Source organism: Chiloscyllium punctatum, chromosome 5 (genome assembly GCF_047496795.1).
Source record: "Chiloscyllium punctatum isolate Juve2018m chromosome 5, sChiPun1.3, whole genome shotgun sequence".
NCBI lineage: Eukaryota > Metazoa > Chordata > Chondrichthyes > Orectolobiformes > Hemiscylliidae > Chiloscyllium > Chiloscyllium punctatum.
Window position 1 is genome coordinate 36190002 of NC_092743.1, and position 25211 is coordinate 36215212.

At 39.2% G+C, this 25211-nt stretch overlaps 2 protein-coding genes across 3 annotated transcripts in view; both read left to right on the plus strand.

Moving 5' to 3' along the window:
- The window catches only part of csrnp1b (cysteine-serine-rich nuclear protein 1b), a 31977-nt gene extending 19678 nt beyond the window's left edge, over positions 1–12299 (plus strand). For both annotated transcript variants that reach the window (XM_072570032.1, XM_072570034.1), the window contains exons 3-5: positions 515–774; positions 2496–2792; positions 6484–12299. In XM_072570032.1, coding sequence (XP_072426133.1) covers positions 515–774; positions 2496–2792; positions 6484–7515 — 1589 coding nt within the window. In that variant the 3' untranslated portion in view covers positions 7516–12299. The remainder of the gene's footprint in view (positions 1–514; positions 775–2495; positions 2793–6483) is intronic.
- Positions 7845–25211, plus strand: part of LOC140476727 (chymotrypsin-like elastase family member 2A) — a 56126-nt gene continuing 38759 nt past the window's right edge. Inside the window, exons 1-2 of the mRNA XM_072569546.1 lie at positions 7845–7921; positions 11941–11990. Coding sequence (XP_072425647.1) covers positions 7845–7921; positions 11941–11990 — 127 coding nt within the window. The remainder of the gene's footprint in view (positions 7922–11940; positions 11991–25211) is intronic.

Genomic DNA, 25211 nt, shown 5'->3' on the forward strand with positions numbered 1-25211 from the left:
GTTCAAGCCCAGTGGCCTTGGCATTTAGGCTACTCAAGAGATTTGCACTTCCTTAGCCAGTGGAAATTATTATGCTGTCTTTGCAGGGATCTCCTCTGTCTGAATGTCATGTGTTCGCGGAGCCCACTGCGGAGCATTGAATACATAATTCAAGCTGACATTTTATTGTAGTACTCCAGAGTGCTGTATTGTTGGAGTTACTGTCCAGCCATGAGGAATTAACCTAGGCCACATCTGTCCATTTGAGTTGATTTTAAAAAATCATTCAGAACAACTTAAAAGAGCAGAAGATTGACTACAGATATCTACCCAACAATTCTCTCTTAAACAAGCAAAATATAAGACCTTGTCATTTATTTTATCGCTTTTTCTTATGGATAGACTGACTGCCATGTGCCCTTGAGTTGCACAAGTGACTGCCACTAGGTTTGAAAAGTAGCATCATTTATAATGAGATCTATCAGTAGTTAAATATTTACTAATATGATTTTCTCTTTCCTTCTTGGCTTTGCAGCTGTCCCCATCCTGAAGAGAACTAAACGCATGAGAAAGAACAACGTCCAGTTTGACCGTGTTGTTGTGTTCTATTTTGCGCGGTGTCAGGGGTTCACTAGTGTTCCAAGTCAGGGAGGTTGCACACTGGGGATGGCCAGCAAGCACAGCTCATGCAGGCAGTACACGCTCTCAGAGTTTGCCAAAGAGCAAGAGCTCATTCGCTGGAAGAAGATCAAAGAACTTTTGAAAGAACAGAAGCTGGATTCTTTAAGACTACAGGTATGAAACCTGGGAATGATAACCCATTAATGTGCTACTTGATTAGTATTCTAGAATGATTCCAAATTCCTGGATAAGAATGTTTGCCTCTGAAGAGGCATCAAGTAGGATGAGTGTATGATTTCCTGGACTTAGAGTGAGAGGTGATCTAATTACCCCATAGATTCTGATGAGGTTCAACAGGATAGAGGCTCCTTCCCTGGATGAAGACTCTAGAACTAATAGCTGCAATCCAGAATGAGGGATCAGTGATTTTGGATGGAGGTGCGGGAAAAATTTCTTTGGTTGATGATTGCAGATCTTTGAATGCTTAGTCGCTGAGTACATTCGGCTGAAATTGGTAGGGCCCTACAGTTGAGGTCAAAGGTCAGTTCAGATCTTTATTGAATGATGAAACTAGTTCTTGGGTTCAATTGTTCTTCTCCTGTTCTATTAATTACATTCTGTTCTTAGTGAACAAGTTCAAATATTCCTCATAGTAGTTTGACAGTTGAATTTTAGTTTAATAAAATCCAGAAACAATTATCCAATGTCAGTTTGTGACCAAAAAGCTGAGTTGTAAAAGACGAACTGGACCATTAGAGAAGGAAAAGTATCATCTTTACATGGAACATATATGACTTTAGTCCTATGGTAATGTTGCTGCCTTTAAGTGATGACCAGAAGTGGCCTGCTAAGGATAAATGATAATAGCCAGTGTTGCCCACATCCTGACATTGTTAAAAATTAAATTAAAAAGTAATCCCAAGGTGGGAAGTACATTTGTGCTGTTTTTCCATTTCCAACCTCACTACCAACTTTAATGTTCTCCCATTTAAATCTGTATTCAATGTAATCATGATGGACTGCAGTTCCTTCTGAATATATGACCTAATCTTCACATGTCAGCTTTGAATCTAAATGCTGTATGCCTGTTTGACCATGAGGGGCATCTCAAACACAGCAACTGTTCTCTTCTCTTGCCTTCCACCTCCACTTCCTCCCTACACACACCTCGTCCTGGTCCTGGTCCTCGTCCTTGTCTCTTCCCCACCCCCCTCCGTGACTTAGAGCAGCAACTCTTTGTTCAAAAGCAATGTAAGCAATTGTAACTGGAATACATGGTTTATAGTAACACATGACAATGTGCAATCTGCTCAGGTGCTGACATTTCCTCCTGCAAGTGGCATGTCTTCTGTGTTTTTGGACTGTTACCCACAAAATATAGAAATTCATTGGACACCTTCTACATTACAAGAATCTTTTCAGTCCATTCTGCCTACTATCTCTAATTAATACCTACTAACCTACCAATATTTAACCATTTCCTTTCTGAAAATTCCTATTGCATCTGCATTTATTATTCTTTTTAGCTAACACATTCCACATTTCATTTCTCTCCACCCTATAAATATTGTCAAGTATAACATAAGATTTCAATCATTTTTTAAATACTGGTTAGATCACTTACCCTGTTCCTCCTTCTGCTAGTGCTATTCCAGTTAAGATCAGCCAATGCAACACAAATGAGGACTGATGCAAACCAAATGTGACTAACTATTGCATTACCTAGATACAGCAAAGGATAATGTAAGGCTAAAGGGTTGGGAGTGGGTTTGGTGTTCATCTAGTATGATCTGCTGTTTGCTTGTGCTATAATATTTAAGTACTGATGAAATAAGATTGTCACTGGTCTTAACTTGGATAAAATTGACATCTCCCCTACCCTTCACTCCAACTAGTTGACGAAGAATGGTACTGCTGACTCCGAGCAGGCTGACCAGCTCACTGTGGATGACATCTTGGATGATGATATTGATGTTGGTGAAGTGGAGCTCGATAGCGGCTTCTTTCCCCAGCCATACCCAGCTAAGAAGAGGCACATGCTACTGAAAGCGGCTGGAGTGAAGAAAATCGACCGAGAGGAAAAACGGGAGTTGAATGCAATCAGGATGTCACGCGAGGACTGCGGTTGTGACTGTAAGGGGTTCTGTGAACCAGAGACTTGTAGCTGTAGCCTAGCTGGAATTAAATGCCAAGTAAGTAAGCAGCTGATTAAATATTTAGTTTTATAGACCTATATGTGCACTTACTAGTGTAGTAAATGACTTTTTTGCTTTCCTAGATTCATATTCAATTCCCATGCTTCCATCTAATTTTTTTAAAAACCTGCAACGTTAATATAGCCTCTCAACCTGCCCCTTTGTTATGTCTGTCTACAAAAATTAGTTCCAAGTATGAACAATGACCCTAACTTAACTTGGCAGCAGGTTTGGCCATTCTGCAGCCGCAGTAATCTCCGTTGGGTTAGCCCAACAATAATTTCACATTCAGAAAAGACACCTGTATTGTTTTTTCTCACCCTTTTTCCCATTAGGCAGATTGCTGACTCCGCAAACTTGGTAGCACATCCAAGGCTTGTAGCCATATCACAACAAGGCCCAAGCATGCCTTCCTGCTGCTATTATAATCCTGTGGTACTTGGAATCATTTGCCTGTAAAAACAAGCACTGATTTCACAGTAGTTATTCAAATTTAAATTAAAGGATAAAAACTTGAATGCCCAGGTATGGAGCAGCCCAGCTTCTAAACATTAAAATGTAGATTAAGTAATCAAGTAGCCTAAGGCACTATAACCTACAATGCACTTCTTTGGTTCTGGATTTGGCTCCACGCATGGCCTGTCTTGTCAACACCTAACATTTTCTCTTGAGCTGTACATTAATCCCTGTGTTCCAAATGCAAAATATTTGATTGTGTGGAGACAAGAGTGTTAAAGATCTGACAGCCCCTGTATTTAATGATCAATTTAGCAGCTTTTAAAATGCCCTTTTGTTATTAATGGGTTGTTCAGAGTCCTTTTATTGACTTAGTGGCCCTTTGTGGCAAATATCTTTGTGGGAAGGACATCGTAGTTTGGAAATAACTAACAGTTGTAAGTGTGTAAAACTCCAGTCTGTAAAATGTCTCATCAAGATTCTCTCAATGCTCTCTGAAACTTTACACAATGAATTGATCATTGACTGGTTCTGGATTAGTGGTGCTAGAAGAGCACAGCAGTTCAGGCAGCATCCAAGGAGCTTCGAAATCGACGTTTCGGGCAAAAGCTTTTGCCCGAAACGTCGATTTCGAAGTTTGTTGGATGCTGCCTGAACTGCTGAGCTCTTCCAGCACCACTAATCCAGAATCTGTTTTCCAGCATCTGCAGTCATTGTTTTTACCTCATTGACTGACTGGTTCTGTCAGCAGGTCTTGTGTACTGCAGACTGACAAAGTGCACTGAGCTAGTTAGGAATAAGGAACATGATCTAAGTGAATTATTGAAGATATTTAAGAGCTTGAAATGCTTCCAGTGTTCCTGAGATGGTTGACTTGTTGATCTGTCCTTTGGAGATATCTGGAGATTATTCTTTTGTGAAGATAGTTACCCATTTCCTTTCATGTTGCTCCATAGAATCATATAATGCGCTATATAGGTAAGGTCTTAATTTGAAGTCTTCTGCACAGCAGGAGGAGCCACTAACAATGTAGCAATCACTCTGTCAACTCTAAAGTGAAATATCAGTCTAAATCATTAAATTCTAGTGTGGAGCTTTATCATAATAACTGAAGATAAGTGTGCTATTAACTGAACCAAGCTGTCACTTGCTTTGAGCTATAACCTTTTTATTGATGTTCTTTCTTGAGTATTTGTAATTTGGAAACAGAAAATAGGAGCAGGAGTAGACTATTTGTTACAATCACGTCTGATCATCCAAATCACTAACCTGTTCCTGCTTTTCCCCCATATCCTCTGATCCCTTTAGTCTCAAGGGTTATATCCAACTCCTCAAAACTATCCAATGTTTTGATCTTGACTGCTTTTCTGACATAGCAAGTTCTACAGGCTCATCACTCTCTGGGTGAAAATGTTTCTCTTCATCTCAGTCTTAAATGGTTTGCCCTGTATCCTTAGATTGTGACCACTGGTCCAACACTCACCAGCCATCGGGAACATTCTTCCTATATCTACCCTGTCTAGTCCTGTTAGTTTTGTAGGTTTCTATGAGATTCCCCTCCTCAATCTTGAACTCCAAAAACTTCAATCGCGTCTCTTATCAGTCCTGCCATCCAAAGATTCAGTCAGTAAACCTTTGCTGTTCTCCCTGTGTAGCAAGAACACCCTTTCTCATATCTGCACACATTATTCCAGGTGTGGTCTCACCAAGATCCTGCATAATTGAAGTGAGACTTCACTGCTCCTCTACTTGAATCCTCTTGCTATGAAGGCCATAATATGATTTGCCTTCTTTCTGGCCTGTTCTCTGAAGATTGAGCTGCCTCCTCCATCCATTGCAGTTGTATTTTTTTATTGCTTTAAGATAATTGAATGGGGTTTCTAGGCTACTTTAAGAGGCGGTTAACAACCAACCACACTGATCTGGGACTAAAGTTGCATATAGATCGAATAAGAACCGTACATTTTCTTCCTACAGGTGATTAATGAGCCAGTGTCTTTTTTTTTTGTCAACAATATGACCACTGTATAGCCATTTTCACTGCAATCAGCATTTGATGACCATTTTTTTAAAAAAAAAGACTGAGCTCAAACACCTAAACTGGCATTTGAACTCTAATTTCATAGATCCCTAATCCAGTAAAATATCGCTTCACTGTTGATTCAGCAACATGTAACACCAAGTAGGTTTGAATTGTCATGCAGTTGTAGATATTGGTCTTTCTGGATTTTATTTTTTTTGTCAAAAGCCACATAACAATAGCTGTAAGTGCCAGTCTGTCACCAGTTGTTTTAAGGGGAGGTGGTGGTGTATTGGCAATGTGACTGGCTAGTAAACAAAGACGCAGGCCAATGCTTTGGCAACATGTTCTCTAAATCCCATAAAGTCCGTGTTTGGAATTCAAAACATTTAATAAGTAGAACGGTCAACCATGATAACTACCGCTGATTGTTGTAAAGATTCATCTGGTTCACTAATCTCGCTTCAGGCCTAGAGATGACCTCACATGCACAGAATGTGGTTGACTTCTAAGTGCCATCTGAAATGGTCTAGGCATAGACAACAAATGGGAGCTTTACTAGCAATGTCCACATCCCATAAAACAAAAAGAGTAACTTGAAGTTTGAATCCTGACCTGTATGAGGACACCACCCCCACCCAGCAATGTTGTCCCTTCTAATCTCTTCTCTGGGGCTTGCATTTTGGCATCCCTATAGACTCAATACACTTAATCAAATCCTGATCTAATTCCCCCTGCCTCCAGCCAATAGTTTTCTGAGACCAGTCTTGCTGAGAGGCACAAATGCCCTGTCCAATCTATTAGTTGGCTGTGGGCAGCTGGTTTCCATTTAGCAAGTTTCTCTCCCTATCTCTGACATTTACATGGAGGGAAAGGGAATTCACCACCTCATAATTTAGACTACATTTTTTTGGGGGGGCGGGTTAATGGAAAATTAAAGCAGAAATGCTTCATCAAGAGGGCATCTATTTTTTTAAAAAAGCAGTTCAGTTTCTTTGCTGAAGACCTGGGAAATACGATGGCAACAAAACAAACTTTAAATTACTATAGTGATGAAGGTCAGTAATACAGTCTGGAGGAGGATATAAATACAAGGTGTTCAGACATGTGATTGTAACCCTACTGATTTATAATATTAGTGAAAAGGCTGAATGGCCTACTTCTACTTCCCTGTTCCTATGTGCTTACATTATGCACTCTTGTATTATACAGATGGACCGGATGTCTTTTCCCTGTGGTTGTACAAAGGATGGTTGTGGTAACACAATGGGAAGGATAGAGTTCAACTCTGCCAGAGTACAGACACATTTCATCCACACCATCATGAAGCTGGACTTGGAGAAAAGACAATCAAATGGTGAAAATAGGAATGGAGAGTCAGACATGCCACACTTGGAAAATCCCCATCATTATGGATACTCAGCAGACAAGGCCACCTTCCAGGACAGAAGTGCCTCCCTAACGCCAGCCTTTCCTTTCAGTGAAGAGTCAGATGACAGTGAGGATAACAGCTGTAGCAGTGACATGACCGATTCCAGTTTGTCAAATTACAGCGAGGGGGTGGATGAGGGAAGCAATGACCGTTTCTTGGATAATGCACCACAGTCTCATCAAACAGCAGACATTGATGATGACGGACTGACCCGAATCCTCCATTTTAATGATTCTGAAAGCGAGTGTGGTAATGACACTGAAAACCAGGATGGCTTCCCTTACTTTAACCCATCTGACTTTTTCTGTGAGACTGGTGACCAGCAGTCTAGCATGGAAACCTTTAAATTCAACACTGAGTACTATACTAATCACTTGCCCAGCTTGGACGAGAATGCCAATCAGGAAGGAAGTTTCTCTCTGGGAGATGTAGCTCCGACACCAAGCAGTAACCATGGCTACCCGCCTGCTCACTGTGTGGAGCAGGCACCCAAAAGCTACACAGACCTCAGCCTTTCGACTGACTCCTTTGAATTTTTCCAGTCGTTCTCAGAATTCAACTATGGATCTTTTCACAATCCACAGAAGGACCATGAAAGCATGGACAATTGTCCATCGCTGCAGTTTCAGTTCCCTGGCTTTCCCAGTTTCTCCCAGGCCGCTGACCCAGGTAGCTGTTTCCTGGAGTCTCTGATTGGTCTGGCTGAGCCCATCACAGCAGATTCATTTCCAGAGCCCCCTACACCTTTCCCAGACAGTCAGCATCTCGAAGAAGCCATCAAAACATCCATTATGGAAACTGTGAAGGTTTAACTTCAGATTATCAAAGTGACTTGTTCCAAATTTCTTCCTTTCTTTTCAAAGATGAATAATAGATATCTTTATGAAATGACTGATGTATTTGGTGGGAGGGATGCAGAACTGATTGAAGTCACAAGTCAAGGAATCATTCTGCAGTAATTAGCCTTCAGTTGTATTAATCATGGATCCAGTGAGGCTATAAATATCAAAATGATTCTTCAACTTGAAGTGGGAGTGATACTCCTCAGTATCAGTTAGTAATGTTTTGTATGAAAGAGCTATATATTGTTTAAATTGAAAAGAGAATTGGATCTTGAGCATGTTGTAATAGTGATACATCAATGCCGAATATCGGTGGTACTTCAGCGAAGAGCAACACAAATGATTGCTTACAAATGACACTTAAAGTGGAAATGGAGTAAGTCTCGATCTGTTTGGTTACTTATCAATGGACATTTGGCAGCTGAAATTATTTGGACAATTTATTTGTGACCAACCTATTCAAAGAATCATGCTGTTTTCTTCAGCCCCGATTACTATCTTGTATTATGTGATTTTTCTTTTGCACCCCAGCTTGGAATGTAAAAGCAACCACCCATGCTAGACTACAATTCCATGTTGCTGCTTGACCTTTGTAATGTCATTCCAATTCTGTATTAGATGAGCCTAAACAGTGGATGAATGTTGGTTAAGCAGAAAAGCCTAATGCTACATTCTACCTCCACTGTCTCTACGCATCCTTCAAGCTTCAAGATCACCTTTGGGAGTGGTTTTGTAACACACAGATTGAAGCTCATGGGAGTGCCATGGTGTTATTACCTTCAACCTATAAATTAGCTGAACTTAAATCAGCTACTGAATCTGGAATGCTCCTGGTATTTATGCTTCAATGTTGTTAAAGTGCATTGATGCTCTAAGACCCATAAGGTAGACCTCCATCATGTTGTATTATGGCATGTTAAAAGTAAGCCTTAGACTTTCGATCTAGTTATTCACAGCTGGATGAGAATTACTTTTCAAACTGTGAAACTTGCACCTTTTTTCTCAACAGGAGCAATAATTGAGATTATCCAGTAAAATTGAGCAATAAGATTCTAGTTTTGGGACAATTTGATTTTATGCAGTATGATAATTTTATTCAAATATTCCAGGATCCTTCAGAATAGGATTATCATTTAAAGTTTGACAGCCACGTAAGGATATAAATGACTGTTGATCTATATCTTGGGGAAAGAAGGTAGTCTTGATTTTGGAGGATGTCATTACAAGGATGAGAGAGGGGTACAAAAGTTTAAGGAGAACATTCTAGAAACTGGAACCTAGAGAGTGAAGGCATAACTGACAATAATTGGGTAAAGGGAATTTGGCAATGTTCAAGACTAGACTTGGAGTGTCATAAGATTAGACAGGATCACATGAGTGCAAAACATCAGAATTTGATTTTTTTTTGTAGTCAAGGTTTTGAACTCCATCTGTTAAGTTTATAACTATGTGGCAGTTATTTAGAGTTTGGTCGGGATTCTGGAACCAAAGATTTCAATTTGACTCCAAATGTCAATTTTGGGGCATTGATCAAAGATATGTGACTGCATAAACATAATGCACGGAATATATCTATTTGTGCTCGTGATATGCCTTGCCCAGGGAATTAATTTTGTGTTAAGCTTTATTGTATTCGTTGACTTCCCAGATAGGAGACCAAATATTTCCTTCCTCCTTTTCTAGAAGTGCTTTTAAGTGCTTAACCCAGTGTTGTATTCACTGGGTGTGTAATAATTGTACACATCACTGATAATGACCTACTTCAGGATACTGTGCACACTTTTGCGCAACAAAATGGGCTTAAATCTTTGTATTCCTCAGAAGGAAAGGGCTGCAGTACAATTTGTATTGTATTTACTGCAGGCAGATTGTGCTTTTTAAATTTGTGAACAATAATGGGCAGATACCAATAATGAACAGATCTGCCGGTATCTGCATTCTAAATGTAACTCTTCCTGGGTTCCAGTGAAATTTCTTCACTGAATCATGGCCTGGACTTTTCAGTCTTTCACCCGAATGCTTATCATTTCCAGCATTTTTTTCCCCTTAAATTTAGCATTCCTTTTCTAACACACCTTACAAGATAAAGATTCTTTGAATGGTAAAGGGTTAATGCACAAATTGATTAAACTTACTATGCAAAGTCTTAACTACAGCTGAGCCTAGCAAATTGTACAGTAATTTGTAAGTGCAAAGTACATTGATAAAGCCAACTTGAGACCAGGTCTTAAATAGCCGGAAGTTAATAAGTAACTTTTGTAATACTGTACCTTAAGTATTACATGTGCAGTTTTTATTTATTTTGTACTGTATTTATTTATTTTTGTACATGCAGTACTGCAAGGAGCACTGTGGTTTAATAATGAAACAATGGAAGTGCAATACAGCCTTTCAGTAGCACTGGTCTTTCTCATCATTACACTGTTATTGTAACTGTGTTTGTTTGAGCAGTGTTGTCACTAGTCAGTTTGGTACCAAATGCTGAAGAAAAATCAAAAATTGCATATAACCAGCTGCATTTGGCAGTTTTGGTCATGCAACTTTTAATACCAGATTTTTTAAAAGAAATGTATTACCTTAAGATGCACCTGTTTTCAGCAGCACTAGACATGCAAACCACCTGGACTTCATCCTCTAATTTTTCATAGCCCAGGAACGTGATTTCCACATGAGCTCAATTCAGAGGGACAAAAGCTTGTGAGTGTTGCCTGGGTGTTTCTTCAACTTCAATTTTGTCTATCAAATGTGATCATTTTTAAAAACCTAGTGACAGCACTGCTCCTGTCAAGTGAAACACTTCATTGCAGGTTCTTGGCTTTTCTCCAAGAACTTTGCAAAATGTTTGAAGATTTGAAAAGTATCTTTTTGGTAAGAAACCATTTTTTTAAAAACTAAGACGTGAATTGCATTCAAACATTTAGTGTTTTAGGCTGTATTTTTGGCATGAAGGTCATAGTTCTGTAAAGGTGCTAGAGATTTGAAACCTTTAATTATTTAAAATTCCACAAAGTAGCTAATTTTTTTTTAAGCTTTACAATTTATAATTTATTGAAAATCTGAGGGGGAGGGGCACGCATGGTTCAGCCCAGTGTCTAATATGCAGAGGAACTATAAATACTTTTGTAGCAGAAGAGACACTGTTGAATTAATAAGACCTGAAAGATGAAGAATCCAAATTTGGAAAGGAATCATGGAATTAAGACTATTAGAACTGATCTATTTTCCAAAGAGCTCTTCATGGTTTAAAAAATATAGTTAAAAATCACATAACACCAAGGAGTAGTCCAACAAGTATAATTGGAAGTGCTAGCTTTCGGAGCGCTGCTCCTTCAGGTGATTAAACTGGTGTTGTGTGATTTTTAACTTTGTTCACCCCAGTCCAACACCAGCATCTCCAAATCATAAAAAAAAGTTTATACATTAAGAAAAGATCAAAATATCAAACATTTGGAAGTCTAGTTGATTTGAAAAATATTTACAGACTCACTTCCCTTTTTCAATGTGAACATGAAAAAATGAATATTTGTAGAGAATACAATTAGTTCAATCCCGCTATTGGGAGTTGGTACAAAACATCTATTTTAAATTAGTTCATGCGCATTAAATGGCCCATTGAGAATATTTGTATGACAAGTTAATTGTCTAAAAATATAACTTTGTAATTTCTACATATATTCATTAAGACCAGTAGTGAGAACTGATGACAAACCGTCCCATTTTAGTATTAAGTTACAAGCATTTGCTTTTGGGTTTTGTTCTCAACTTGTACAAGCAATAGAGACCTGGTGACCAGCAAAGTGGACTGGTGACCTTTTATGCCTGAATTATTTGAATACTATGACATTGGGGATCCTGAATGTGGAAAAAATGTCCAATTTCTCATGGATGACAAATCTAAAAGGGATAGTAATGAATTCTATTAAGCAAGAGGGTAGGACTCAAAAGATTGAGGTGACCAGCTCAAGACCTCCATGACCAAGTGACTAGTATTTCTGCTTCTTTGTGAAGGAAAGTAGATGGGCTTTACTGAGAGAAAAAAAAATTCCATCCTTTACGTATTTATTATCAAAATACTTTTAAAATCTGAAATGGTATTTTTATAAGCTAATCAAAAAGGACCTGAGCTAGTGGGGGATCCCCCATTGTGAAGTACGTCGACTTGTGCAAATAAACTTATTTATTTCCTAACACGTCACTTTTACTTAGTTTGGGATTAGCAGCTGACTTGATATTTCAGCTTGGTTAGGAAGGACATGGTGAGGAGAAGATCTGTTAATCAAGTTAATACTTTTGCCCTTCAGCCTTCTGCAGTTCCTCTGCATAGACAACCTGGACCTAGCAATATGCAGCTTTTCTGCCGTTAAAATTAATTTATTATTTTGGTTCCCTTTTCAGTTTTTTGGCAAAAATTGAAATCCGTTCCTTCTCAAAGGCACTAGAAATCTGTAAATAAGTTCAATCTCACTCCATTGTATGATTCATTTTTTTTGCCTGTTGCACATAAAAAAAATGAAACTTGGTATTTATTGCAAAACTGTTAAGATAATGTTATGTATTGAATCTCCCATTGTACATCTCCCATTTGCCTTCAATATGTAAATAATATATATTCAGACTTCAATAATTTTGCAGAATGGTACGATGATTTTTACGAAAATGCATTTAGCTTAATCTGTAAAATATGACGATGGATTACATGCTATTCATTTCATTCAAGCCGTATGAAAGCCATTTACATCATACTTTTAAATAATAAAATTTATATATGCAAGAAATGTGTTTGAGATTCATTCTTTCAGCTTTCTTCTGTTTGTGAAAATGTTACTGTGTGCCAGAGAATATTTTCATGCGTACCAGCCATACTGTAGTACCTCACCCCCAAGTGAAGCCTGTCCAACAAGATCAGACTTCATTTGAATCCTTAAGGAATTTCAGTGACCTACTGAACTGTGGGAAGTGTGATTGAGGGATGTTGTATCCTAATCTGATTGGGCCATTGGTTTGTGTCAACATAGCAATGTACATATTCATTTCCCCACAAAATTTATTAATTAGTGGTCAGGAGCAGATAGCGTGGCTGCTGCTCTTTAACACCTTTTCTCTAGGCCAGGATAGACCAGAATTGCTTCATTCAAAGAGTGGTCAAGGATCTGTTGTGACCCTGAAAGGAAGATGACGACTTTGGTTTAAGGGAGAGCACTGTTACTTGTGAGCCAGAAGGTTCTAGGTCCAAAACTACTGCTTCAAATTCAGTACTTTGGTTCTGAATTTGAAGTTGAAATGTTCACAAGTTGTGGATGAATGCATACCCTGCACACCCTTCTCCTCACTTCCTGACCTCCATCCTGAATGCAGTTACTGCTGAACGTAGTTACAGCCAACTTGCATTGGGAATATGTGAGGACATGAAAACAACCAGGGCAGAAAGGTGATGCAAAACAAGTAAGAAAATCAAACTTTTTGAAGGTCTTAAAGGAATAAGGAAGCTTACAGGTAGGATAGTGTGGAGAAGGATTCAATTCTAAAAGGTGTAGACACTAAAATTCATTCTTTTTGGTATGGAAGCAGCTTGCATTTTGTATTATTACATTCACAATCTCAGGATTACCAAATAAATAGACAATAATTGATAGACCATAAATAACACTTGAATTATTCTATGGGAACATTGAGCAAGTTTGAATGTTGACAAGTCCCACATACACTGCCATCTTGAGCAATAAATATTTAATCAAAATTCTAGAGAAATACTCCCACACACCCCCCTCTCAGATTGTGGGATCTTTGCATTCAAGTGAAGAGTCTTGATTCAACCCTTCATTAGAAGGTGGCATTTCACAAGCAAAGAACCAGTCATGTCACTGATCTTTGTATTCTGAAGAAGCTGTGGGAACTAAAAAACACTATATATCAGAGACCAGCAATCAGAAAGTTAGTTCATCATGTGCACATTCCCTTATGTTGGACAGCAAAGTATGTTTTTTTTTCAAGAAAGCTGGAGAGCATCATGTTGACCTTTTTAAAATTAAATTAAGAAATTGATTGATTTGAAGAGTCATAGAGTCAAATACCACAGAATCTCTAGTGTGGAAGCAGGCCATTTGGCCTATCAAGTCTACATTGACCCCCACCAATCCTATCCCTGTGATCTTGTATTAATGAACTAATCCACACAGCCTATGCATCCTTGGACAAGATGGGCAGTTTAGCATAGCCAATCCACCTAACCTCACACATCTTTTGATTATAGGAGCAAACTGCAGCACCCAAAGGAAACCCACAAAGACGTAGCCAGAATATGCAAACTCCACAAGACAGTCACCCTCTGGTGGAATTGAACCTGGGTCCAGGTGCTAATAGGCAGCAGTACTATGCTGCCCCTTAAATTCATGGTTGGAAGCCAGCAGACTTGGTCACTATGGGGACTGTATACCATAACAACATAAAGCAAGCAACATACAAAGAGCAACTTTTGACAATTTTATTGCGAAGGCTGAAGGAGTATTCTCCTCACATTGGGCTGCCTTCTGATATTTGTAACGACTTTCTGCCTACCTTGCAATGACATGTAAGCCAAGATCCTCGCCCACAAACTGTACCTCGGTGAAATCAGAGGTCATATAGAGCTGTACCATTGCATCAACACTCCTCTTTATTTTCCTTGCTGCAATACCTCCCCTTGCCTCCAGCAAATTACTCATCGACGTGGGAAATGATTTATAGAACAGATTGAAAACTATTCAGCCTACACATGTAGATGCCTCTTGTCTGTATGCTTTCACTCAAAAACAGAGCTCTGAGTCTTTGTCAACTTGGAAGTGGATGTGAAAATGCCCTTCCGTTCAACATCCGAAAAACTATGGTCCTCCTCCAACCAGCTCCCACTCTAAGCATTAGCGAAGGCCACTTAACGTGATCTTAGAAAATCATGGATTGTTTTCCCTTTCTTGGGGACCATTCATCAGGAATGTAGATCTAAATGAGAGTGGATAAATCCCCAGGACCTGATCAGGTATACCATTGAACTCTGTGAGAAGCTAGGAAAGTGATTTCTGGGTCCCTTGCTCTGATATTTGAATCATTAATAGTCACATGTGAGGTGCTGTAAAACTGGAGGTTGGCTAACGTGGTGCCTCTATTTAAGAAAGGTGGTAAGAAAAAGCCAGGGAACAATAGATTGGTGAGCCTGACATTGATGGTGGGCAAGTTGTTGGAGGAAATCCTGAGGGACAGGATTTGGAAAGGCATGGATTGATTAGGGATAGTCAATATGGCTTTGTGTGTGGGAAATCATCTCAGGAACTTGATTGAGTTTTTTGAACAAGTAACAAAGGTTTGATGAGGGAAAAGCAGTGGATATGATCTATATGGACTTCAGTAAGGTGTTCAACAAGGTTCCTCATGGTAGACTGGTTGGCAAGGTTAGATTTCATAGAATACAGGGAGAACTAGCTATTTGGATACAGAACAAGCTTGAAGGTAAAAGACAGAGGGTGATGGTGGAGGGTTGCCTTTCAGACTGGAGGCCTGTGACCAGTGATGTGCCACAAGGATCAGGGCTGGGCCACTGTTTTTTGTCATTTATGTAAATAATCTGGATGTGAGCATAAGAGGTATAGTTAGTAAGTTTGCAGATGATACAAAAATTAGAGGTGTAGTTTACAGCAAAGAAGGCTACCTCAGACTACAATGGGATCTTGATCAGATGAGCTGAGGAGTGGCCTATGGAGTTTAATTTAGATAAATGTGAGGTGCTGCATTTTGGACAGGCAAATCCGAGCAGGAGTTATACACTTAATGGCAAGATTATGGGGAGTGTTGCTGAACAAAGAGACCTTGGAGTGCAGGTTCATATTTCCATGAAAGTGGAGTCAGAGGTAGATAGGGTAGTGAAGAAGGCGTTTGGTATGCTTTCCTTTATTGGTCAGAGTATTGAGTACAGGAGTTGGGAGGTCATGTTGCAGCTGTACAGGACATTGGTTAGGCCACTTTTGGAATACTGTGTGCAATTCTCGTCTCCCTCCTATTGGAAGGATATTATGAAACTTGAAGGGGTTCAGAAAAGATTTGCAAGGATGTTGCCAGGTTTGGAGAATTTGAGGTATAAGGAGAGACTGAATAGGCTGAAGCTGTTTTCCCTGGAGCATTGGATGCTGAGGTTAACCCTTATAGGGGTTTGTAAAATCATGAGGGACATGGATAGGTTTAATAGACAAGGACTTTTCCCAGGGATGAGGGAATCCAGAACTGGAAAGCATAGGTTTAGGGTGAGAGGGGAAACATTTAAAATGGTCATCTGGATGGGTATATGAATAGGAAGGGTTTAGAGGGATATGGGCCAAGTGCTGACAAATGGGACTAGATTAGCTTAGGATATGTGGCTGGCATGGACGAGTTAGACTGAAGAATCTGTTTCCGTGCTGTACATCTTTATGACTCTATGACAGAATTCATAGTTACCTCCAGCTGACTGAGGAAAATCATACTGGAGCACTAGGATCTTAACTATAAAACTGAGGTTGTGCTTTAATTGTAGTAATAATTCCCATGTTCCTATCTCCTTCAGGTACCCCAAGTATGGAGAAGTAATAACAGTCTTTGTAAGACCCTCAAAATCCAGTGGCAAGTAAGGTGATTTAACATAGTGTCTTTTTCCTAAGTAAGGTGCTCAACAGGAATGCTAATCACTGAAAACCAGAGCATGTCATTCACAACACGTGATGTCAGACACTTAAAGCAGTTTTCCACTCAGGAGGAGTCTTGGGAGCAAAGCTGAAACCCTTCAGGCATTTCTTCAAAACCTGAAACAGTCAACATCCTTCCAACTCATGAGAGGCCTAATTTGTAAGTGACCAAAATGGATAAAGTTCATTTGAGACAGCAAAGTGACTTCATTGTAAATGTGCAGGAATGAAGACAAAGCATTGGAGGAGCACACAAACTTTCAAATGACCCATCTATCCAACTCAAAAAAGCATTACCTGCTCTACATGTAGCAGAATTTGATATCACATTGGAATTATCAGCAATCTTAGTACTGTTGATCAAAGTTTGGGAGAAGATTTGTAGCTCGGGTGTTCGTTGTTGTGGTTCTGTTCGCCGAGCTGGGAATTTGTGTTGCAGACGTTTTGTCCCCTGTCTAGGTGACATCCTCAGTGCTTGGCAGCCTGTGAAGCGCTTCTGTGCTGTTTGCTCCGGCACCATTGAGCCTGAATGGATTCAAGTCAACCTCAATCCCAAGGGGCTGCTTAAAAGAGACAAATTAAGTAACATAATTTCAAAGGGTAAGTCTGGATTTAATATAACTAACTGTATACAGGCAATGCCATGGTTGTGGTACTGGATGAGTACCTGGTTTAATGGGACAGGAAGCCTGTCATTACTTTCTGTTCTGATTTGCAAGCAACCTATACAGGGTGTGTCCCATCTCTAACATGCATTGCATTAACTCATCAAAGATCCTTCAACCCTACCTTGCAACCTCTATTCTCAGAAAGGTGAGGGTAGCTGATGCAGGGGAATACTATCCCCTGTCAGTGCTCCTCCAACCCACACAACATCCTGACTTGGAATCTGCTAACAACACTATGGTTTTGCTTACACCACACGGACTGCAGCGGTTCAAGAAGGCAGCTCACCATCATCTTCTCCAGGTCAATTAAGTATGGGTAATAAATCTACATTTCATGAAAGAGAAATAAGAAAATCTCCAGTGCCAAAATATATGGTTGTCACTTAATGGTTTCTGAAGCCAGGCAGTTATAAATCCCAAGCAAAACATCAAATGGACCATCAAAAACAAATAATGCAAGGCATGAGTTGGTTAATCCCAACATCAACTCTGAAAAGTTATCCTCACCACCATTGACTGGTGCCCATATTGAAGCTTCTCACCTGGATTCAGTGAATTTTCTCTGATTTTGTTTGTCCGTATTTCCAAGATCGGCAGCAGACTTTTTGCCTTAACTTTAATTTTTCCAATCTTTGAAATTGGACTTAACAGAATAAATTGAATGAATTTCAGATCTTGGAATCCAAATATGTGTATGTTGCTCCAACCCCACGCTAATGTAGTTGAATCCTAACCTACTGGATTAGTCTACTGCTCAGTTGCAAGAAATCATTTGTTGTCCAGCTGGGTGAGCCTATTCTCATCTAGTTCCGTGTTTCTATCTCAGAATACCAGAGAATCACTTGAAAGGTGTTCTCTTCCTGCCCAGACATTGGCCAACTTTTATTTTCAATAGCAGCTTCCAAAGGTACTGTGTAAATTTCCATATGTACACTGACAACACCCAGATTTTGCCTGACCACCACCCCTGTCTTGGCTCTTCTACCTTTGCTAAATTGTTGGGCTACTTATCTAGTATCCAATAACGGCATCAGAAATATTCTCCAATTCAACACCGAAAAGACACAGCTATAACTTTTTGCTCTCCTTTCCAAACTCCACCCTCAACAATCAGCTCATCAGTAAGAATCTGAGGTTAACCCATTATGTTCACAGTTTTGGTCACAATGGATCCCAAAATAAACTCATCCAAACTTATATTCAAACCATCTCTATGACTGCCTATTTCCAACTTATAACATCATTTGACTGCTTGTTATCTCAAGACTTGATTATTCTAACACATTTCTGGCTGTTCTCCCACATTCTGGTCTCCATAATTTTGAGTTCATCCAAAACGCTATCTTATGTCTCAGGAGGTCTCACTTCCCTATTACCCGAGTGCCTGCTGACCTATACTGTCTTCCAATCAGACAACAAGTCAACACTGATTTGTTGTCCTTGTTTTCAAATTCCTCCTTGAACTTACTCCTCCAAGCTGTAATCTCCTCCAAGCCTATGGTATGGTATATGTGCTCTGAATTCATGTTCAGTTCCAATCACAATTACTTGAACAGACTGGTTCAGTAGACCTTCATGAGAAAATCAACAGTAGTCGGAATTAAAATCTGGCAGCAGACAACTCCTGTTTGACTTGTCAGGGCTGAAGTGTGAAAGCACAGGAAAACAGGTAAGTGATCAATGGGTATTTCTCCTGTAACTCGTTCATTTAAATAGTTTAAATCAGAAAGGTTATTACAGCTGAAGAGCAAAGTTATGAAATTCTCTTTTAAAATATTTAATAGCCTAGTAAATTACTTAAATAGAATAGAAGTGGTTGGTCAGGTGATGATTGGTGGTTGCTGGTGAAATCCACAGTGATCACGTGTGCAGCAATTGTTGGCTGCTTGAGAGACCTTGGAACGAAGTTGAGATAACATTTGAGCTGTGAACATTGAAAAATATCACTAAGGGAATGAGTTACCTGGTCACTTTGATGGGAGACAGTCACATCCCTTAGATTAATGATGTCAAATTTGCCTGTGATGTGTGTGACTGTGTGTGTGACACAGGATGGTGTGACTGTGAATGAGGCACATATTGGAGTCCAGAACTGAGTTCTGCAGGAGTCTCAGCCAGTCCCCTTGTCCAACAGGATAAGGTTCTTGTTGCCAGTCTGGGCGAGGGCACAGAGTACAGGGAAGACCAAAGTGCCTTGGTACAGAGCACCACCGAAGGGGGAGAAGAAAACAAAAATGCTGTGTTAATCTCAGACAGCATAGTTAGGGTGATAGATACAATTCTCTGCAGCAAAGACCAAGAGTCCGAAAGACTGTATTGCCTACCTTGTGTCAAGCTTCAGGACACATTACATGAATCTTGGATGACCAGGAACGTTATGACCTTAGTCAGAAAGAAAAAGGAAGCATATGTAAGGTCCAGGAGGATGGGAACTGATGAAGCCCTTGAAGAATATAAGGATAGTAGGAAAGTATTCAGACAAGGAATTAGAAGGACTGAAAGGAGTGATGAAAAGTCATTAGCAAACAGGATTAAAAATTGGTGGAGGATGATCTCAGGAAAGGGAGTGCTGAGTTTCTAAGCCAAGTTACTATTAAAAAGGAAGAGGTGTTGTGTGTCTTAAAGGTATTAAGGTAGATAGTCCTGATTCCTTATGGAATGCATCCTAGAATACTGAGGAGTGCAAGAGCACAAATTGCTGGAGCACATTTTTGTAACCTCTTTGGCCACAACTGAGGTCCCAGAATTCTGGAGAATAGTTAATGTTGTCCCACTGTTTAAGAAGGATAGCAGGATACTCCTGGAAATTACAGGCCTGTAAGCCTCATGTCAGTGGTATGAAATTATTGGAAAAGATTCTCAGGAAAAAGATCTGTACACGTTTAGAAGCAAGTAGACTGATTAGCAATAAACAGCATGGTTTTGTGCGGGGGAGGTCGTGCTGGACTAATTTGATTGGGCTTTTGAGGAGGTGATAAAGATGATTAATGAGGGAAAGACAGTTGATGTTGTCTACATAGAGTTCGGTAAAACCTTTGACAAGATGCCTCATGACACACTGGTTCAAAAGGTGAAGTCACATGTTATCAGGGTGATCTGGCAAGATGGATACAGAACTGGCTTATCATAGGAGACAGAGGTAACTGGAAGGATACTTTATGGAATGAAGGACTGTGACTAATCGTGTTCGACAGGCATCAATGCTGGGACCTCTGCCATTCGTGAACTACATAAATGATTTGGAGGAAAACATGGCTGGTCCAGTTAGTGGGTTTGTGGATGATACAAAGATTGGTGGAGTTGCAAATAGTGAAGAGGATTGTCAGGCGTTGGAGCAGGATATAGATCAAAGTGCAGGCATGGGCAGAAAAATGGCAGATGGACTTTAATCCAGACAAATGTGAGGTGCTGCATTTGGAAGGTCAAATACAGGTATAAATTATACAGTGAATGACAGAACCATTAGAAGTATTGATGTGCAGAGCAATCTGGATGGGCAGGGCCATAGATCACTGAAGGTGGCAATGCAGGTAGAGGAGGTAGTAAAAAAAAGGCCTCAGCCTTCAATGAAAGGGGCATTGAGAAAAACGAGCAGAGGTGCAGGATAGTGAATAGGTGAATGTTAATCATAGTGAAACAGATAATATAAACAGATACAGTGGAAATTTGAACCAGAATGAGTAATAATGGTAAAATGTCAAAGCTGAAGGCCCTTTATCTGAATGCATGCGGCATTTGTGACAAGATAATGAGTTGAGGGTATAAATAGAAGTAGATGTATATGGCTTGATAGCTGTTGTGGAGAAATGGTTACAGAGTGACCAGGAATATGCAAGGGCACTGTGGACTGATGCCAATAACATGGCATCATTTCTTGCACCGTCTAAGGTTATCAGGAAGGACACTCAGACTAAACCACTATCAGTGGTCTCTCTGTCTAATGAAAGAGCAGCTTTATAGTCTGGTAAGAGTATTGTGACTTTACCTTATCAGATAAGGAAGATACTAATTAGAGGAAAGGTCCAATACAGTCTTTTTCACAAGAGATAAAGTATTTGATAAATTAGCACTTTTGAAAGCAGACAAGCCGGGTTCTGAAGTATAGTCATACATTGACTGTTCTTCTCTGCATAGATGCTGTCTGACCTGCTGAATTTCTCCAGCATTCTTTGTTTTTGCTGCAGATAAGCCAGTAGCTGACATCCTGCATCCAAGGTTTTTAAAAGAAGTGTCTGCAGCAATGGTGAAAGCATTAAACAAAATATTCTAAACCTGTCTGGGTTCCAGACAGATTGAAAATTGCTAATGTAATCAAAAAGGAGACCTAAAAGCAGGAAACTATAGGTCAGTTCCCCCCACATCTGTAATTGAGAAAATGTCAGTGTTCATTCTTAAGGAAGAAATCTCAGAACATTCAGGAAAGCTTAGCACAATCACAGTCAACATAGATTTGTGAAAAGGGAGGCTATGTTTGACAATTTTGCTGGAGTTCCTTGAAGATTTAATAGACAAAGTTGATAAGAAGAAACCATTAATTGTAGTGTATTTGAATTTCCAGAAGGCATTTGTTAAGGTGCCATAAACTGATGACACAAAACAGGTGGGATTGTGAGTGTTGAGGAGGTTGCAAGAAGGTTTCAGGGCAATCTAGACAAGTTGAATGTGTTGGCAAATGCATGGCAGATGCAATGTAACATGGATGAATGTGAAGTCATCCACTTCAGCATGAAACATAGAAAGGCAGAGTACTATTTAAATGGTGATACATTGGGAAATGAGGATATATAAACATATCTGGATGTCTTTGTACACCAGTCAATGAAAGTAAACAGGCAAGTGCAGCTATAAATTAATTAGGCAAATGGTAGCTAACAAAGGCAGACAGTAAGTAAAATGGTGAAAAGTTATCAGTGTGAACAGGAATGTGAATTTAATTTTAAATTGAAACAGTCATGTTCTTATTAAATGGCAGAGCTAGTCTGAGTGGCTGAATAGCCCACTGGTGCTCTTTGTTTATACGTTCATGGCATCTTCAGATATTTTCTTACCTGCTTTATAAATATATATTGTTATTATTGGAAAAGGTGGCTCATCACCACTTTCACAAAGATCACTTTTTCACACTTCAAGACTAATGTTTTTTTAAAATTGAAAATATTGCTTGTGAAACTGGACTTATTATTCTGCTAACAAAATGAGATTTTTAAAAAAAAGTTAATTAATGGCCCTGTAACACATTATTACTTTAAGTGAATAATGATAGATATTTTATACCAAGAGCCGTATGAAAACATTTTGAAAGAATGATGTAATATTATACACTGATTATGTTGCTTTTGGAATGCAGCTAATATATAGTATATAATCAGTATGTCTTTTTTCAACAACTGTGCACAGCAAACTGTATTTATTGCCTAATTCCCAAACATCTTGACAGGAAGGTCACATGCGTGTTATGGGATTTGAGGCCTTTGTACTAGGTAAGATCAGGTAGGAATAGCAGACTCCCTTCCCCAAAGGGCACGAGTGACTATTAACAGCAAACTGACAGCTTTTATATCACTTCTGCTGCTAACCCATAAATTACCATGTTATTGAATTCAATTTCACAACTTTGATAGAACATAAACTCTTAACTTCAGGCTTGGTTAGCCTAGTGTCATGGCAGATGGCTATCATACCCTGTTTAAGTACATAGCTAAATGGATTTTATTTTAAATGTTGGAGATTTTCAAAGAAACAGACATTGAAACTTATGCAACAATATTAACTTTTAACCTCTGTTTCTATTAAACTCATATGTTACAAGTATATGTTTAAATTCAAATTAGTTATAGTAAGTGGTACAAAGAAAATGATACCATCTGGCTGAGCTTGTTGTAACTTGTCATGCATTGCCTGAGAACAGATATGGATTGTTCTGGGATTTTAAAATATTGTGATTCAGCATAAGAAAGTAATAACAAGAGTCAGTGATCATGTAAATTGCTAAGAGAAAATTGCTAAGGAATAATTGACAGAGGATGGGAGTGTTCAAGAACACAAGAGGAAAGCAGGGGTCAGGAAGAAGATTAAATTACTGAGAGTGAGAGTGAATAAAGCCGGAGACAGTAAGAAGATAAATTACTACAAAGGCAAGAGGATATTTCATCTGCTATTGTATATTCTATCAAAAGTTTTCATGATTTTTGAACGGCCTCAAAATATTAAGTTTATAAATTTGACCATTTGGTTTAAATTAGTCAATTTTGGGCATTAGAAACAAAAGTGGTGCAAACACCAAACCCTGGAACACATTCAATACACCACTCCCTAGACACAACTCCTCAAATGAGTACATATTGTCTCCTACTTATCAATAAATCTCTCCACAATGTACCCTGAATATCTACCATTTCAAATTTACCATTGCCTCTTGAGTGCAACATTGTCAAATACCTGGCATTGTCACTATCACAAGGACGTGCTGGCTACAGTCCATTTTGATTTTCAATTCTTTACAGAAGTCTCAGGAATCTTTTTTATTACCTAACCTATTTTTCCAAATCAACCTATTCAGAGGTATTATTTCACACCTTTGGAACAGATGGGACCTGAACTCGGCTTTCCAGTCCAAAGGTAGGGACAATACCATTGCGCCACAAGAGGGCACCCCAGGATTTGTTTGAACCAGGATCCAAATCCATGGCAGCAGCTGTTTATTGGGCAGTTAGTGTCCAAGTAGCCCTCCTAGGAGTTGTATTAATTAGAAGGTCTAGGAACTCCCAAACTTGATTATTGTCGGTTGAAATTCCACACTGCCAAGCTTAGAAACTGGATGCAGTTTAAAATCAAAATACAATCATGACAAATCTTGTCTGACATCAGAACTCTAATGATACAGTAATATTCAATGGGGGATGAGTCTGCCACACCCACCCAATCTAACTCCAACCCCAAACTATATTGCTGATTCTGTCCTCTCAAGTAGCCCAATAAATCACACAATAGTAAAGCAAAGTTACAAATCACACAACACCAGGTTATAGTCCAACAGGTTTATTCGGAAGCACTAGCTTTCGAGGTGCTGGCTCTTCATCAGGACTACCTGATGAAGAGTTAATATGATGGTTAGTCGCAAGGACATATTCGCATGAATCTACATATTTTCTTTAACAATACAACATATTATACAAAAAAATTAAACATCAAGCTATCTAAGTATATATAACAGTTAGAATGATCTGAAATCACACAGCAAAACAAAGTTTCAGCCTACTTCCCAGCACTATCCATTACAGCAATTCAAGTCTCATTTATCAGCATTATCTAGCCAATGTTGACCAATAGCAGAATCACAATTAATGTCAGAGACTACGATGCGAGCTTTGCAAGTTTAGGCTAGTTTGTTTGTTTTTAACAGGTGAAGGAACATGAAGTTTAATATGATCTGTAAGTACCCGGGACATAAAGACCAGATATTGGGCATCATGCTAGTATTGAAAATCATTCACCAGATTACTCATTTATGTGAGAGGCAGATTGTCTCTTTGACTTTACAGTGGTGAGAACTGCTCATACAACACTGTGAAACAACTAACTTCATCCTCTGTTCAAATGTATGAGGCCCCTTACTCTTATAGGGTAATCTAAGGTAGACAGGCCCCTTTTTAGCAATGCTGGGCCTAATGAGGATCCCATAGCAACATCATCTATTTGGCATATCTGGTGTTGTCAAAATTGAATTCAACAGTGTTCATATGTTCAATGAATGCTGATTCATGCGATGGTGGTCTGTCTTATCACCATAATGTAAATCTTCAGTGCAGATGTCTATGGTTTCTATGTTCAGTTTGTTGGTGAATAGGTTAGCAACGTCAAATGAGCACATGGACATTACGTTGTTGTCAGAATGCAAATCCTGTATGGTCTTCAAAAATGCGAGGGATTCCTTCATCAAATGAATGCTGAACTTGGTCAAAAGTTTGTTTCAGCTGTTCACCTGAACCACTTGACCAGTTCACATTGTGTAGATAAGATCGTGCAAAAAGGGGCAGTAGTATGTCTTGCAGAGCCTATTCACACGCAGACAAAGTGAGCCATTGGAAAAACCCTATCGTATATATCACCCAAAAAATGCTCTTATACAAATCCAACAAACATTTTCACAGCTTGTCTTTTAAGTAAGGTGGTCTGCTCATGCCGAACAGCAGGTACAATGGCAATATTTCTACCAATCAAAGTCCCAGTCCACCTGCCAACCAATCTTCTCTCATGCAGTATAAATATTGGTTTCCCCGTGAGTTTGTTTTTTGCATGTCCAATGAGTGAAAGA